We start from the raw sequence: 18,638 nt of genomic DNA, 5'->3' as shown, positions 1-18,638 counted from the left end.
TTTTTATTAAAACCTCAAGAATAGTTCATATTGCCAGGAGTAGTTCTTTGAATGCAGTCTTTTATTTATTTATTTATTTTTTTATTGGTTGTTCAAAACATTATAAAGCTCTTGACATATCATATTTCATACATTAGATTCAAGTGGGTATGAACTCCCATTTTTACCCCAAATACAGATTGCAGAATCACATCGGTTACACATCCACATTTTTACATAATGCCATATTAGTAACTGTTGTATTCTGCTACCTTTCCTATCCTCTACTATCTAGATCCATTTCTTAAGAATTAGATTTTAAAAATTGAAACAAATATAGATCTATTATGTTTTTGAAAAAGTGAATAGAACTCTGAGAATAGAACAAGATGTTTCTGTTTGAATTCTAAAGTATTTATTCATTTGATGGGGAGGGAATAGTGGATTTGCTTTTCTATTATTCACTTTTAGCTTAATATAAAAATGTGCATCTCTTGAATATTAAGAGATTAGCAGGGGCGTGGATGTAAGAAGTATGGTAGAATAGACTATGAGATAACAGTGCAAACATTAAAATAGTTCAAAATAAAGTATGTGCTTGGGTGACTAATAACTGACTGTATAAATGATACCTAATTATAAAAACTTGGCTTTTAAAGAGCTGAATTAACTAGGACTCTAAATCATAGTTTGAGAGCTTCTTTAGCTCCTCATCAGGATAGAAAACCCTATAACTTGATGTGCCATAAGTCATCATCTGGCCTCTGCTTTTTGCTCCATCCTTGTTCCCTGACTGCTCCTTTTGTGCAGCCTGATTCTTCAACCATACTCTATTCTTGAAGAGTTTGCAAACACACGTGAGCTCCCGAACTAGCCTGCCTTTGACCTCGTGGCCCCTTTTCCTGGCCATAGCTCCACACTCTTCCTCTTATACACTCTGTCTGCCTCCAGGCCGCTAGGGGTCTTTCCTCTCTCCTTCCATGGTATGTTTCTTTTTAGTTTTTATTTTTATTATTGCATCTTCCCATTACACTGGAATTCTTTGGAGCTAAAACTAGAACTATGACTTCTTCTTTGTATTCCCAGACGTGGCCCTAAAGTAGGTATTCATGAAAACCAGCAGAACCCATGTCCTGCTTTATTGTTTCAACAGAAAGTATTGCAGTCCTTCTTCCTGTCCACCAGAGTCCCGAGCAAAGGACATCCTTTTGAAAATTTAAAGCTATCAGATACTTTCAGGGCAGCTACTGTGGAGTTTTAAGATAAATCAGAATGGCTTATTTCCATCTTTGAAGTAAAATTAAACCATTAGTTCAAGCCAGTGATGACTTCCCTGGCCCCTGGGAATAACTATATAAGATCTGGCATCTTTCCTGATCTTTTATGAGTGAAAACCTCAGATCATTTTTATCTTTGGTGGCTCACACAGCTAGAGGCAGTTCAATTGGAATTGATTTTTTAAAAGAACAAATTGGTTCTTTGAGTCCATGTTCTATTTATTCAATTGTATAAAATTCACACAAAACATTTGCCACATTTTGTTAAAAGTTATTTGATAATTAGCAAATCACATCCAGAAAAGCACAACCCCCAAATTTTAGGAACTGAAATATATTGTGAAGACAGCCTTTTTTATTCCCATTAAAATGAAAGCATAACATTTTAATTTTCTTTTAAAAAATGTTCATATGTGTATTCACATAACTTTAGTTCACAAGGGTCTCCACTCTCCAATTTCTGTAAAATCTGTTTCCTCTAACACACATTTGTCACTGTCAAGCACTGCTTTGCTCTGCCGTTCAATCCACTAGATGATACGTTCAGGAAAATTAGGATCCATGTTGGGTTTTTTATGCAAGGAATTTTTGGACCTTCTGTAGCTCTCAACGGTTCCTATCTTGGCTCCTTTGCCTTCATTCACCCTCCTTCACAGCCAGATCCCTAGAATATTTAGTCCTCATCCCTTCCCAAATGTCCCTTGCTGCTGCTCTCGCTAGATTCTAGAGTCAGGTCTGTGCTGCGGCTTCAAGAGTTGCCTTCTTCCTTTGAGAGTTCTCCATGGGACACCTACCTTATCTTTCACTACTTCTCTAGTGAAGCAAGAAGGTATGGTTTCTGGTAAAGCAGTTTTGTATGTTTAATGGGAACTGAATTTCTCAAACTAACGCAGAGCAGATAAGATATTTTCTAGGTCAGATTCCTTAATTACCTTTTCCATGTGTTCACCCCCATACTAGCAGGTTTTCTGCAGACTAGATTACAAAATTACCAGTGTTGATTAGTTATTAGGAATCAAGAGAAATTGATCTTGGCTTAATTCAAACCAATATTTCTCGAATGCCTATTGTATACAGAAACCATGGGATAGGTACTATTGAAAACTCAGAAGCGAAAAGGTAAAAAAACTTGCATTCTGGGGCTGGGGATGTGGCTCAAGCGGTAGCGCGCTAGCCTGGCATGCGTGCGGCCCGGGTTCGATCCTCAGCACCACATACAAAGATTGTGTCCGCCGAAAACTTAAAAATTAATAAATATTAAAATTCATTTAAAAAAAAACTTGCATTCTGAAAATATAAAAAAGGATAAGCATATGCCCAGATAATTGTAGTCAAATATAGTATCACCAGACTAGAGGTGTTCAGAGAAGATTTTGAGAAAGACAAGGGGACTATGGGTTTAAGTTGTAGAATTAGGGAAGGCTTCAGGAAAGTCTTGGCCCTGAAAGAGGAAGGCAGAAAGAGCACAGTGGTTGTAGCTTTATTAATTTGCGCTCAAGTTATTATTCTATAAAACTTTTTTTAAGGATCTTTCTTTACTTATAAAAAGAAATGTTAGGAGACTATTTGTGAGGTAATTGACATACTAGTGGTTTCTTGGTTAATAATGACCTTGCCTTCTTTCATTAGTTTTTTGATATAGCCTTTTAAATTAGCATAATGTGTTAAATGGTAAACATGTTCAATAAAAAGTAAAACAGTACAAATCATGGCTAGCTTCTGTAAGCTATCTAGTATTTCTAATGCTATTTTAATCCATATTTTATTTTTCCGTGGTTTTTAGGCAGCTTGGATTTTAAAAGCACGAGCCTTAACTGAAATGGTATACATAGATGAAATTGATATAGATCGGGAAGGAATTGCAGAAATGCTTCTGGATGAAAATGCTATTGCCCGAGTTCCCCGTAAGTATTGGTTCTCTGGTCAAATTAATGGAACGCTATTAGGAGGAATATTACATATATACAGGATGACATGCATACATATTTCTATGCTTTATGTCAACCTGTCTGTATATAAACATTGTATACATGAAGCATATGTGTGTGTGTGTGTGTGTGTATGAAAAAATTAAGTACAGGGTTTCTGTTCTATCTTAAAAAGCAAAGGTTTTCCTTCCAGTATTCAGTTATATTATATCTTAAGGTGTAAGATTGATGTATAATAATTTTCCAGTAAAAGCTATTTTATGCATTTAAGATGTTATAAAATATGTCCTCCTTAAAATGTTTATCAACATATCAGAAGATTGTTTATCTGGGAACCTAAGCTTCCAAATAACAGAAGTGTTCTAAAATAATTTTTTTGAAAACAATCACTTAAAAGCATCACTTCTTTGTTATAATGAAAGATGATTTGCTCTGATACATGATGTGAGTTGATGAGATGATATGTTTGTTGGGCAGTGAATGTCTGTTGGAATTGTCACAGGGCCCAGTCCCCAGCTTGCAGGTGTAAGTAGTGCAAATGGTATTAGATAATTACCATGACTATGGTGGTCTTGCTGGTAATTTACTAGTAGTTACAGTTCACAGTTATAATTTAGAAGATAAGAACTATTTTAAAGCTCCAAAAGGAAGCTGGGGAAAAAAAAACACGTTTCATGTTAAAATGTCTTTCTTCCCCATTACTTTAATATTTTAGACTTAAAATACCTAAATTCTAGATGTGGTTGGTAAATGATCTTTTACTGAGAGATGTTTGTATGAAAGATAATTAACCTGTGAGTATAGGACCATCATTTTGAACTTTGGAGCCTGCTAGTCTTGAATTTGAATCCAGGCTCTACTAATGGGTTGACCTGTTTACTTAATTCTGTCAACCTTTATTGAATGGATGGATTCGTACTACCTACCTTACAGACTTAATGAGAAGAGTTAATGTGATAGCATAAGTAATATGAAAGATACTCCTTGGATATTAATCTCAAACTCATTTCTCTAAAATACGTTTTCTGCCAATAATGTGTTTTTTCACCAGGACAGCACAATTCTGAAAATTAGATTAGCTGACAGTTTTTATAGATTAATAGATAATGTATAAATTGAATTTGCCATCTCATCCCCTAGGCCCTGGAACATCTTTGAAACTCCCTAGAACTAATCAGACAGGAGGGCCTAGTCAAGCTGTCAGGTATGTACTTCTGTGTCATACCCTCTGCCACTAATGATTGACTATACTGTTTGAGAGTCTTTCCTTAATCAATCATCTTTGTATTTTAATAATTTACAATTTTTACAGGCCAATCACTCAAGCTGGAAGGCCCATTACAGGTTTCCTTAGGCCCAACACACAGAGTGGAAGGCCTGGTACCATGGAACAGGCCATCAGAACACCCAGAACTGCCTATACAGCACGTCCCATCAGCAGCTCATCTGGAAGATACATCAGGCTGGGGACAGTAAGTTCTGTCAGCTTTCCCATAGTATTACCCAAGTAACTTTATTATATTATTTTCTACTATTCTTACAAAGAAAAATTGTATGGAAATTTTGAAGGGATTCTTTGTGCTTATGTTGCCTTTATAATTTTTATGCACATTAAAGTCAATTTGTATTTCAAGAAAAGATTTCAGATTTCTTCTTCTATAATTTTTTTTTCTCCCTCATAGGCTTCCATGCTTACAAGTCCTGATGGACCTTTTATAAATTTATCTAGACTGAATTTAACAAAATATTCCCAGAAACCTAAATTGGCAAAGGTATGTACTTAAAATGATTGTAAATTATAAGATAATGTTAGAAGTATGATGATAATGACAATGTAGGAAATAGATAAAAATTTGTGAAGGAAAGGCCACAATTTAATTGAAATAGAAACGTTCAATTACTATAATATGTAAAAATTCTCTCAGTCTTAAGGAAAGTCAACCAGAAAAAAATATACCATTATTATAGAAAATTCTTTTTTCCAAATAATAAAGAACAGTAATTTTTAACAAAGAAAGCAGATATGCAGTATTTCATCATAGGATGAAGCTTAGAATTTTTTTTTTTTGGTATGTGTGTGTGTGTGTGTTACATCTTGGACCATTCTCAGAAAAATAATTTTCTCTCTTTGTAGGATTATAAAGCTTTCAAAAGGATAATACAAATATGTACTTTTAATTAGCAATGAATCAGGCATATCAATAAAGATTACTCAATCCAGACAGTGGGCAAGTCAACTGTGTTGGTAATTCTAATTACTCAGAGATAAAATATTCCTTTAAAAAGAAAATTAGAAGAAGAGGGATAGAAAGTAAGAGTGGGAGGGAGAGGGGAGTGTAAAGGAGAGAGAAAGAGAAAAAAGAAAAAAAATGAAAAAGAGAAAGAAAGGGAAAATGTGTGTGACTTTCCAGTGTAAAACATTTGGGGTTGGGCTTGGAATAATTTGGAGACAGGAGTGCTTGATGCCTGGCCCAGTTTTTAGCTTGAAGTCTCTGTGAACTCTGTGTGCAGTGATGCACTCATTCCTGATCCCAGTTCTGAGGGTGTTGAACATATTTCCCAAGTATCAAATGTCCTGGGGTAAATAAAAATGGACACTAATTGTATAGATTTGAGGTTTCCATTCTAAAAAGAAATGCCTTTGGTAGACAGGTAATCAACCTATAATATAAAGTCTCATGATTTTTTTTCTTCAATTCTTTGTTGGATGGCAGTCTAGTCAACTGCATTTGGCAGAATGGTAAAGCTTTACTTATTTTCCTCTCCTTAATGAGGGTGGAGTGTTAAAAACATATCATATAGAATATCTGTTTCCCTATCTTGTTCATCCATTTGTTTGAGGTGACTGGCTGGCTAGTGCAGTCAGTGGAGGCATTTCCCACATTAAATTAAGATGCATGCGGGATAGACCCGGCCTAAGTGCTAAATTCAACCTGAACTAGAGTTTGTGCTTTTTTTTTGGTATATCACAGAAATAATGCCACATTTTTCTGTTTTTGGTCCCCAACTTGCCTTGGCTCATCAGGACTCCTTTCTAATATTAGTGTATTTCTTGGGATATCTACAGAGATGCTTTGACAGTCTTGAGAGTTGTAACCTTCTTTTCATGACAGTGGTAGTATCAACTACACTCTTAATTTTTGTTTGTATTTGTAACAGAACAAATGAAAGGATTGTTATGATTTTTTTTTTTTAAGAAGGGTCTTGTCCTGATTTCTTTCTTTCTTTTTATTGGCCTCTAGGTCTTCTCTGTTAATAACCTTGATATTTCTCAGGGGCACTAGTCTCCTTGCAAGTGTAAAATAGTGGCTATATGGACCTCCCAGAGTTTGAGTGAATTGGTCTGCTCTGGGACCCCCATGTAATTCCAGTGTGCAGTTAGGCTGAGTAGCCCTCTGTTAAAGAAACTGTGTTTTGAGTCACACAATTACTATAAATGCCATGTAAGTGTAGTTTTAAAAATTAATTTGAAAAAGCCCTTACTTTGCACTCATTTCTACTTTGTTTCAGAAGGAACTTCCAGATTTTCCTTCTCTAAATTGCCATTATCTAGTCACAATCACTGCATAAGATATATAGAGAGTATTAAAAACTGTTTTATTGCAATCCTAACTTTAGTCTAAGAAATAAAATGAACTTTTCATTTGTATCTTTCTAATAAAATAGTTATGAAATATGCAAGAAAAAAAGATCAATTCTTTGAGCTTTTTCTAGTTTGTAGTCTGTAGGAACAGGAATCACTTGCAAATAGAAAACTTGTAAAATGGGAGATTCTAACAAATGATGGCTAGATCCTTTACTTATAAATCTCAGGCACTTTAGAGTGTTCTGGATTTTTGGTTCAATCTATATTTGAGTTTTGTTATAACCAAAGAGTGCTTTTATTTAAATACAATCTAATGTGTTTTTGTCATTTTTTTCTCTATAGGATTTGTTTGAATATATCTTTCATCATGAAAATGATGTTAAGACTGTAAGTCGTGAATTCATGCTATTTTCTTTTATTGTAGTTTTCTGACTTTGGGGGTTTAGATTCTGAAATGTTCATTTCTTTTCTTGAAAAAAATGGGATTATTAAATATTGGAGAGTAACTAATACTTTCAAATCCACTCTAAGTTTCAGTGGGAACATTTGTATAAATATAAAAGTGGTAAGAACTGTGCCTGGTTCATAGATAATGTAGCTCTTCTCTAAAGGGGCAGATATAGATAATTGCGAATACAGCATAGCATGCTTGTGTTAAAGTTTATTCTTTACACAAATAGTCAGCACTGTTGATCCATTTCTTGTTATTCTGTATAGTGTATTATTGGTTTACTAATATGTATATTTTTGATTTCTTTATAGTGTGCCCCTCTCTCTCACCTTTAACGTTTTATGATTGAAGATTTTAAACATTCCAAAGTAGAAAGAATAGTATAAAAGTCCCTTATCACCCATCATCCAACTTCAGCAATAGTTAATCATCCTGGTAGCTTCTCAACAAAGAATTTTGAGGTTATATGCATGCAACTTTTCAAATTTATTTAAATTTTTATATGAAATTATGTAAATGATAGAAACCTTATGAATTTCGTGAAGTTAGATGAAGTTAATTCTTCACTATCTGGTAGTATTTTTCTGCATTTTCCTTTTAGTTCAGGGAAAAAAGTTTTTATATCCATATGTTAAATATTAAGGAAAATAAAAATGTTTTCCTTAATTGCATTTTCTGTGTGTCAGCCATGATGCCATACTACAATAGGAGAACTAATTAAAATATGATACTTTATCTTTCCTCTGTAAGACAGGCAATCTAGCTGAGGAAGTAAAATTGACAAAAATGAAACAATTAAAGAAGCAATTTCCAAACTGAAATTTTTACCAAGTATCAAAGGGAAAAATTCAGAAGGGGTGATATTAGGGAAGATCCACAAACTAAGTGGAATTTTATGGAAAGAGGGGAAAAGAAATGTGAAGAAATGGCAAAAACGAGAAGAAACTGGAATGAGAAATAAATAGGCCTTATCCTAAAAAATGAGAGCACCAAACAGACATTTCAAAGAAAGAAGAGAGAGCACTTGATGATAGGTTTAATATTGGGGACAAAGTAGAGATACAGTTCAAGTCTGCTACCTAAAGATGTTATAAGAATGATGGTTTTACTAATTGAAGTGGGATAATTAGGGGACATGGTCAGTTTGTGAAGAAATTTAGTAATTCACTTAAAGATATTTTGATACCAGTGGTGACACCATTGCATGGGTCGAGAGATGTGGTACTAAAATGTAGGTGAGAACCTGGGCCAGGTTTAGTATGGGAGTTACTAGGATGAAATGTTCATAGATGTAGTCACAGGGAAAAGGGAAAAGTAAGGTAGCGGCAACTGAGAAACCATGCACATTGCTCTTAATAAAAGTCAGCTGTTAGAGGATTTCAGTGTGATGATGTATGAAATCATGCATCATATAAGAGGTACTGTCTTCAAAGGAAACGTTCTAATATGATTACATTTCATAAATGAGTAAATCTCTAATTACTAGATTTTTATAAAGCTATATACACTATTTTTTTTTGAAAATTAATTCATTATTTATTGTAATGGAGCAACAAGAGTGTGCTAGCCTCTATTCCAGATCTAAGATCACACAGAGGGGCAGGAAGGCAAAATATTGATTCTTTTGGATATTATATGCTGGTTGGGCAAGGAATAGAAAAAGCAAATTCAAAAATATGTAATGTGACTTGTGGTAATAAATACAATAACAACAACAAAAAAGCAGGAAAGCATGGGAGGGAATAGTTACTGACGTGAGGAATGGTGCTGTTTTGGATGGAGCAGAGGTGGTCAGTGAAGTCCACTGAAAGCACTGAAACCAAACCTGGAGAAGGGAAGATGGGAGCCATGCATCTATGTGTAGTAAGAGCATTTCAGTCAGGGAGAACTTTCCCTGCAAAGGTCTTGGGAGGAGCTTGTTTGGATTGCTTAAGGCAGAGCAAGGAGGCAGTGTGCCTGAAGCGAGGCCTGAAAGGAGAAATTGCTGTAGGTGATGAGTGCTGAAACTGTAGGTCATAGGCCATGGTGATGGTGTGGACATTAATTAGTAAAGTCATCCTGAGGATGTTTCCTACCTCTTGTGGAGGAATAGGAGTCACATTCAGAAAAACAGAGGACTGGAGTATAGTTCAGTGGTTGAGCATGTGCTTAACATGTATGAGGCCCTGGGCTCAATCCCTGGCACCAGAAAAACAAAAAAACAAAAAAACAAAAAACCTCAATCAAAACAAAAATAGCATTTATGCCCTGCAGGACCGAATTTGTGTGTGTGTGTGTGTGTGTGTATGCATATATATGCACATACATATATATGTGTGTGTGTGTATACTATTTTTGCAGTGCTGGGGATCTAACCCAGAGCCTTGTGCTTGTTAGCTAAGTGCTCTATCATTGAGCTCCATCTGAATTTATATTCTAAACAATCTAAGGACTAGAAAATTTTAACCTTTATGTGTTATGTGATAGTATCATAGAATGTATTTATAGAACTTCATAAATATTGATTTTTAAAAATTTGACCTTAAACAAAGAGAGCAGTGACTTTCAAACTTTTTATGTAAGCAGCAAATTGTTTTTATTCAAATGAAGTTTTATCCACATCCCAATATTTAAAGCAGACACAAGTGGTGCTTCAAGTGTGGCAACTAGAACTTACTTACTGGATTCCTCTTGCTCCATCTATCCCAAGAGCCCTTCAAACCTTAGGCCTGTTATACTAAATAAGGCTCATTGTCTGAAGTAACTGGAGAATTTTAAAAAAATGGGTTTCTGTCTCTATGTTAGACTTCCTGAATCAGAATCCCCATGGGGACATCTGGTGAATCTGTTGTTATTAAGAACTCCATTGGCAGTAATAACTTTCAGCCAAGATTAGGAACTACTTGCTATAGAGTACAATTTAAAAACTATAGAAACATTAGAAAGTATTTCTTCTAATGTAGGAAAATGGAGCTGAGGATGTAGTGGGGGTCCTACAACAAGGAGGCTTAGCAGACCTTGAAGGCCAAACAAAGTTCCACATAACAAAAGGAGGCGTGTCCAGCCCAATGAAAGAAATCAGCGAATTAATAGAAAAGAAGCAACAATAATGCCCTCAAGTATATCTAAGTAACAAAGAAATGGTACAAAATACTACTGTGAACTGGAAATTCCCATTTATAATTTTTTATTTTTATTTTTAGAAATAATAAAGGACTCAGTATATTAGAAACAAGCAGTGCCAAACACAATTTTTGACTTTTTTTTTGTGATAGCTTTCTATAATTCATTAAATGATAATATTAAGAAAATTTGTATAGAGACTTCCTTTTAGACATTTAATAAGTAAGGAAGTGAAAAATTTTAAACTACCAAACAATAGAATATTTCATCGACTAAGCTGGATTTGTGAAACAATTGCAAAGTAAAAACTGATATATATATATATATATATATATATATATATATATATATATATATATACACACACACACACACACATATGTGTATATATAAATACATACTGATATGAATTATATAAACTTACCAATATGTGTGTGTATATATATTCATATATGTGTACACACACACATACATATATATATATATATATATATATATATATATATATATATATATATACTTTAAAATGAAAATAGTGATACTATTAGATTAAGATGTATTCATGCCTCAAATATTTGTCACATTCCTGCATTGCATCAGCACCTTGATGACAATAGTGAAGGAAATAGCTGCTCCTTATGACACTAAGGGAGAGTGAATCTAATTTTACCTTTTTTCCCCCTCCCAAATTTAACAATGTTATAACTTTTTATACATAAATTAAACTATAAATTATGGACAAGAATAAATTAAAATAATTGTTTTCATCTTCTTTCCTCTAGTATCTATATCATGGCACATCTAATGAAACAATTTGTTTTGCTTTTTCTTAGTGAAAAGTGCAAACTGTTGGTTCCTCTGTTTTCGTTTTTATTCACAATTCATTTACTGAGTTATTAACTAATTGACTTATTCTTTAAACAAATAATTACTGAGTGCCTACCAGTTGATCCTATTACTGGTGCTGGGAGTTCTGAGCAGGACCGATGCCCGTGGCTGTTCTCTTACTCTCTCACTGGCTTGCTACATTATAGTGCTCTTGTGGATCAGCTTGTTCCATTAAAATGTCATTTTTAGATTTTACCACAAATGTTATTTTCTGAATGGAAGAAGGATTTAGATAATGAGCACAAAGCATGCTTCCCCCCCCCACCCCCCCATGTATTTTGCAACATGAACTGGAAAAAGAAAAAAGAAATTTTTTTTCTTAATGTGCTTAAGAAATCAGGAGTGCTTTTATGTTTGTTACTTTAGATAGCCTCCAATTTTTTTAAATAAACTATTTCACATTCATCATTATAGATAAATATAAATAATACTGTGAAGTGATATTGAAATATAATAAATAATAACCTTTATTAATAAAATCTTTGATCTTTAATCAAACCTAAATTTGTCTTGAGTTCTTGGTACTTTCTTATTTGGCAGGGGCACTATGGACAAAACTAAAGTGACATGTGTTTTGGTGATTCTATATTTATCTAAACACATACAGGGAGAATGCTATATATACCTATAGAGAATCTTCAAAGTGGTATTTAAATATTAATAAAAAGTAAAATACAAAAAATGTATTTCTGCCTTTGAGTTTTTAATTACTCTCTTTCCCCTACTCTCTTTTTGGCCAATATTGGCCGTATTGACAAATCTAAAATGGCATATGGGTTGATGATTCTGAACTCTTTATTTCCATATGCTCTTTAATTTCATCATCCTGAAGTTGTCAGAAGCATAACGATAGTAAAAGGATGACTTTTAAAACTTTCCAGGTTGGACATACTCACAAACTTCATCTAGCTCTACCAAGGTTCCTTGTATAGTTAGAGATTTGTAAACCTATGACTTAAAAATAACAGGCTAGTCCTTTGTTAACATATAGATATTAGTTTTATTAAATTATTCAAATATTTAAAAATGTAAATGTAGTTAATCATTTGTAGAAATTGGGAAAGGCTCTAAAAATATAGGTCTTCTGTTGCCACTTTAAAAGTTTAATGCTAGTAGCTTTTAATTATGAATCTTTTACTATGACAATTTTGTTTGGTTCTTAAGCTGTTTTCAACAAATAATTCTTAAGTGCCTATTGTGAACACAGTGACATTCCAAAACACAGCAGAGATGTAAAAGAAAGGTATCTCTCCATAGGGAGCTTAGGGTCCATCTGAAATTGCCACAAATGTTTTCTCTAATGCAGCCTGATTTTTCATGTGAAGTATGATGATTAAAATTAATTTTAAACTCATTTTTATTCTGAATCAATAATTTATGTTTTTGCTTAATTGAATCAGCACAAACACATTGGTTTTCCATGAGATGACTTGTTTCAGGACCATATTTGAATGCAAATTGTTGTTACAAACACTAAATCCAGCCTTGGGATATGTTAACATTTTTTGAATAACATCTTTTGCTAAAAATAGAAGTTCTGTTTATATTAAATATGATAGTGAACATGACTATTTGATGGAAAAGGTCTTTATAAAGATTGAGTTAAAATTCAATGCATGACTGAATTGAACTGATTTAAAATATATTTTCCTAGTAGTTCCAAGGATAATGCTAATTGAAGTTGTACTTATCCCTTCATTTTTATTTAGGGGAGGGGCAGAAAAATAAGCATATGAAAGTAGTATGTAGTTTATTTTTAATTTCCATAGCTTTCAAGTGAATGTTGCCGCAGTCTGGCTGGGCACAATCAGGAGCCACTTGTCAAAAGAAACTAACTTTATTTTTAGAACCACACACGCCAAACAAAACAGCCTCTCAGGAAAAACCCTCAGAGCCTCAACTGCCACCACCGGCTTTCCACAAGCCTCTCTCTCCCACACAAGCTTCTCTCCACCTCCCACAATCCTCCTGCTCTTGAGGCCGATTGGCTGGGTCACGTGGGTGGAGCCAAAAAAGTCCCCCAATGAGCAGCTCCGTGGTCTGAAAGGGCAGGGAAACAGCCCAATGAGCATCACCGCAGAGGAGCCAATCAGCTAGATGTTGCTGGGGCCGAGGAGCCAATCAGCTAGATGTTGCTGGGGCCGCTGTGAGCCAATTATCAGCCAGCAGCTGGAAGTTTGCTGGCAGCTGGAAGTTTGCTGGGGCCCCTTTGGCTGTGGCTCTCAACAGAATGTGTTGATTTTTTTCAAGTCCATTAGGGGCTCAGCATGTCAACAACATTTCTTTGTAAGTGGTTTGTATATTTAGAGATCTCCCCTGGAGCAAGAGAAGATAAAGAACACATGGAAAAGTAATTAATTTTGCAGTAGGAGATTGAGGGCACTCTTCTGGCATTCATTTTAGAAAAGAGTTAATATTAAGAAGTGTTTGGTAATAAGGCAGGCATTTTGAGATAACAACTGAAAATCTAAGAGTAAGTTTAACTGAGTTGTTGGATATTATTGTTATATTAACACTAGCTACAGAATAAAAAAAAATTCAACCTTGAGAGAATAAGATTAAAAAAAATCAGAATTTTCATTTTATAACTCCATCTTCTAGTCACAAAATCTTTGTATGGTCTTCAAATTTTTCTCTTTAATTTTTTTTGTTAGTTGTACATGGACACAGTGTCTTTATTTTATTTATTTATTTTTATGTGGTGCTGAGGATTGAACCCTGTGCTTGCATGTGCAAGACAAGTGCTCTACCACTGAGCTACATGTCCAGCCCATTGGCTTCAAACTTCTGAGTTATAAATATGTATAAAGACTAATTTGTTTCCTCTTGATCAAAATGGTTTCCACTTTATCTGAATAAAAACCTAATTCTTATTTGGTCATCTCTTGTCTGACCGGTGAAGGTAGTTAAGGAGGAGATCTTCCTCAGTTTGCAGCAAAGAGAAGTTTGATCTTTAGAATTGCTAGAAGCTAAGGTGATATCAGAATAATGGAATAATGGTTATTGAAGGTAGTGATTACCCCCATTAACTCCTTTTACTCTTCTTCATAATTCCATTCTCCAAACTTTCTAGCTGCTTACTTGGTCTTTCTCTATTTCTCTACATCTGTCTTTAAATTGCAGACAGTGATTACACAAGTCTGATATACCAAAGTGTTGACTGCCACTATGTTTGGAGGCATTTTGAATTATTAGACAGAAAATAGTGGGGAAAGGGTAAAAACTTATGGAGTTTTTAGTATCAATTTTGTGGCTTGTATGTTCAAACTGTATTCTAATATATTGTACATCTGCTTCTCTTTGATCAGTGTTTCTAACTCATCTGCTGTTAGCCTTCTGATCTGGAACTGATTATTTAGGGAAAATTGGTGGAGCCATCTGGAAACATGAGCAACTGTCTGACTTCTAATGCGTGTTTAGATTGCTTATAATTATATGGTTTATTTCATTATTTATCTTTCTGTTTATTGTCAGAGAAGAAAATTCTAATGTAAAATGAATTGTTTTCAAAGGCTTTGGATCTGGCTGCCCTTTCCACAGAGCATTCTCAGTACAAGGACTGGTGGTGGAAGGTGCAGATTGGGAAATGTTACTGCAGGTAAAACTTCGATTATCTGTGAAGGGTTAGAAGTGGCAATATGTTTTAGAATGTCAAATCTGACACCCCCTTTCTGGATAGATTTCCTCATGAAGAAATAAGAACTTGACTTGAGAAAGCAGTTACTTAACAATCACATGGTAGCAATAAGAACTACAGCAGAGAGAGGCAGACTTTGAGATCATCAGGTCCAACTTCCCTTTCTGAATGAGGAAGCTGAGGCCAGAGAGTGGCTGTGATTTTCATCAGGGACTAGTTTGGGGCTAGAACTGAGTCTGTTGAATCAGCTCCTAATCTCTTGGCTCTTAAGTCTTTTCATTTATACTGATGCTTCCCATCTGTAAGGCACTTTGTGGTTAAGAGTTTGTTTGTATGTTATCATCTCACTTAAATTTCACAGCACTCTGAGTAGTTGATGTAATTAGTAATTTTCTCAGATGAGAAAAATTGAGCCTCACAAAGAGAGAAATTTGTTTAAATTCATATAGCTAATAAGTGGTAGAGCAAAAATTTCTGGTCTATTTTTTGATGACTATTTTCTATTTCCACAATTCCATATTGTTTCTGTATAACCTGGATATTTTTACATTCTCTTAATGTGCAAATGTTTCAAAGCAAACTGAGAGATCAGAAAAGCCACAGTTAATTTTATGAAATATTTGCATAGCAATTCATAAATAAAATCACTTGTTGCTGATTTTGAAATTCAGTTAGCATTTGGGAAAATAGGGACAGATGAACAATTGTATTTCATAAAGGTAAGTATGTCTTTTATTGTTCAAAAACAAGGTGGAGTTCAGTTACTGTGAATACCCTGCAATATTTATAATCTTTAGTTGTCATTAAAACACTATGGGGAAAAGAAGAATATAAAGGGAATAAAAAGGATTTATTGTTCTGCTGTTGAAATTAAGACTACTTTCCATTTAGGCAACTCACACAGAACTCTAAAGTGTTTTTTCCTACTATTAGTTGAGGAAGTGCTTTCTGCCAAAAGGTAATTTAGACCTTCCAAACACTTAACTCTTATGAATACAATTCTTAAAGACAATCTTGAAATCTTGAGCTTCTAAGCAGAACCTTCAGAAATCTTTAATAATTAAAGGAAAGCACAACTCTGATTTCTTCTGCCACCCATTCATGTTTGGCATTTAAATGAGCATACCTTGTCATATTAAATTATTGTACTTGCTCATCTTTATTATGTATTTGGTATTCATTCACTTGGTAAAATATTTAATAAGAAACTGCTCTCATTAAGTGGGGTCACAAAGATTTATTAGATTGTTTCTTCTTTCAAATGATTTAGACAGTTAATAGTTATAAGTATAGTTCTTATTATGAGAGAAGCAAATGCAGAATGCACTGAGAGCCCAGTCAGACCTCTGACTTCAGCCCGAGAGGCCAAGGATAGATTATGAGTATGTAGCCTGAAATTGATTTCTCTCCCTTGTCCTGATCAAGCTCTATACTGATTCTACCTTTGCAGTAGCTCTCAAAGTCCCCCTTACTACTCATTCCCATGCCAGTGCTTGAATTCTGGCCTTTAGTGTCATTTGCTTGATTGTAGCTTCTTACCTGGGTTGTCTACCTCCAGTCTCTTGCCCCATCTGTCCTTCCTAAATCCAGTGAGAGTAACTCTTGTGAAAAAACAGCTCTTGTTGGATTCCTTGAATGACTGCCCGTTACTTCTAGAGTGAATTCTGAATTTGAAGTGTGGCATCATGATCTTGTCCCAGTCTACATGTGTGCCCCTGTTTTTCATTATTCCCATTATTGTGTCCTTCTCAATTAAACCAAACTGCTCAATATTCCCTTAGCATGCTGTATGCTTTCCCACCTGTGTGCTTACATCATAGTTTACTAACTTCTAGAAAAACACTTCCCTACCACTATTCTTTGATTATCATTACTTTTAAGAACCTGATTTTATTTCCTTCATTTTTCCATCTCTTTACCATCATGAAATGTGCATGCAGATGTTGCTTGACAATTTTGTTGAATTAAATCAGAGAAGAGGTTGGTCCCTGGAAGGAACTATCTCTTTGGACTGTAACTTTTCTTATATTGGCCTGATTTATGAACTTGGTATTTTCGTTAGTCCTAGACTTTCTTTGAGCATGGCCTACTCCACTTTTTTTTTTGCACAACAATCCATGTAATAAACTCCTTCCTGATAGTTCTAGTAGAAATTATCTCTTAAGGATGCAGTAATGAAAAAAATGATCCATATTTTTTCTTTCTTTGGCTTCCATGTAGTTCAGTATTTCTAGTTCCCTATTTATTTGTTTTTCAATTTGATTATCCTTCTATCTCTATTGATTAAAAATAATCTATTTATGTTTTCCTATTGTTTTACAGGTATCTTTTTATTGTAATCCTTTAAAATCATTTATTGTAATCCTTTAAAATCATAAAATCTTCATAAAAATATGTGGACTCTAATGGATAACTGGTGCTTACAGAATTTAATGACTGTACTGAGTCACATGATTAGAACTTGCATGCTCAGTTGATGTTATATTCTAAATTACATTGTTTTTCAGAATTCAGAGCATTTTGATAGCATTTTATACATACTCTTTGTGAAATTTGTGGAACCTTTAAGAGGTACAGGCTTTTTGCCACATTGCGTGTCTTCTGACTTTAGGCTAGCCTTTTGGGGTCACCTTTAATCTCTTTAATCCCATCTTCCAACAGCTATTTGGGTATCAGCCATACCAATGCCTGCGGTTTAGGTTATGAAAAATGATCAAAGCTCTTCTTTCAAGCCTTTGAATGAAAGTAGCACATTGGAATATATTGTGCATCATTTTGATTTTATTTCACAAAATAAAACATTATCATCTCTAAGTTCTTAGGTGGCTAAGAATGAGTAGTTATGAGAAAGTTTAATAGTTCTGTTAATAACAGGTTGAGTGAAAGCTAAGTGAGTGTTAGTGGCTGATTTAGTGGTAATAACATGTTTCCCAGGCAGAGGACTGGCCACTGGTGTCAGGACAGTCTCATTTAGACAAGGTGCAAATATCAGATTCATAGACTGGGACAATCAGTGTCAAATACTTAATAAAGGGGAAAAAAGATTACTAGAATAATAAAATTGTATAGTTGTATTTCTCAAGTAGAAATTATTGCTTGCATTAAAATAGTTTCAGGATAACTGAAAAATGGGCTCTGATCTTAGAGTAGAAGATGTTTTCAAAGGAATATCATCTTTCAGTTCTTCCAGGAAAATGGAGACTCTAAGCATTTATTCAGGTCACTTGCCATATGTTCATCTGATCATAAGCTCTTTGGGCAGTGAACTGATATGACCTGGCTTACTGGCATCTCTTAGTCCTGCTGCGACTAGGCTGCAGACAGACTCTTTACACACCATTTGGCAATTAGATAGCCAGTGAGTATGGGAAACAGGCAACTTTTTGCTAAACTCTGTTAACATTCATATTAACGTATGTGTGTGTGTGCAACACTATTTTCTTTGGCATATGTTTACTCTTATAGATAGAATTTGTCTCTATTTATATCCTCAGTGTTTGAAAAATGATATAGTATTTATTTTTAAGTTGAATGTCTGATTTTTTTTTTTTAATGACTGTTTTTAGGTTAGGAATGTATCGTGAAGCAGAAAAACAGTTTAAATCCTCTCTGAAGCAGCAGGAAATGGTAGATACATTTCTCTATTTGGCAAAAGTAAGTAAATATTGAGTGAAATCTTTCTTTTCAAAATTCTGGCCATTGCATGGAAAGAGTTGCCAGTTCCTTCAGGAGTAGTTGGCAAGTTAATATGTTCAGATTTAACTTGTTTTTCTTTATAGCAAGGGAAAAA

General features: G+C 34.3%; 1 protein-coding gene across 3 annotated transcripts in view; it reads left to right on the top strand.

Annotated features, from left to right (window-relative positions):
• The window catches only part of Ttc8 (tetratricopeptide repeat domain 8), a 48,843-nt gene that overhangs the window by 11,466 nt on the left and 18,739 nt on the right, over positions 1-18,638 (top strand). For all 3 annotated transcript variants that reach the window (XM_046440695.2, XM_058577762.1, XM_058577763.1), the window contains 7 exons: positions 3,040-3,160; positions 4,325-4,388; positions 4,497-4,656; positions 4,867-4,956; positions 7,113-7,157; positions 14,724-14,809; positions 18,415-18,502. In XM_046440695.2, coding sequence (XP_046296651.1) covers positions 3,040-3,160; positions 4,325-4,388; positions 4,497-4,656; positions 4,867-4,956; positions 7,113-7,157; positions 14,724-14,809; positions 18,415-18,502 — 654 coding nt within the window. The remainder of the gene's footprint in view (positions 1-3,039; positions 3,161-4,324; positions 4,389-4,496; positions 4,657-4,866; positions 4,957-7,112; positions 7,158-14,723; positions 14,810-18,414; positions 18,503-18,638) is intronic.

The sequence above is a fragment of the Marmota monax genome, unplaced genomic scaffold (assembly GCF_021218885.2).
Source record: "Marmota monax isolate L192 unplaced genomic scaffold, Marmota_monax_Labrador192_F-V1.1 WCK01_AAM20220418_F8-fsc00017, whole genome shotgun sequence".
Classification (NCBI taxonomy): Eukaryota; Metazoa; Chordata; class Mammalia; order Rodentia; family Sciuridae; genus Marmota; species Marmota monax.
Note: the sequence above shows the minus strand (reverse complement) of the source record. Positions and strands in the feature narration are given on the sequence as shown.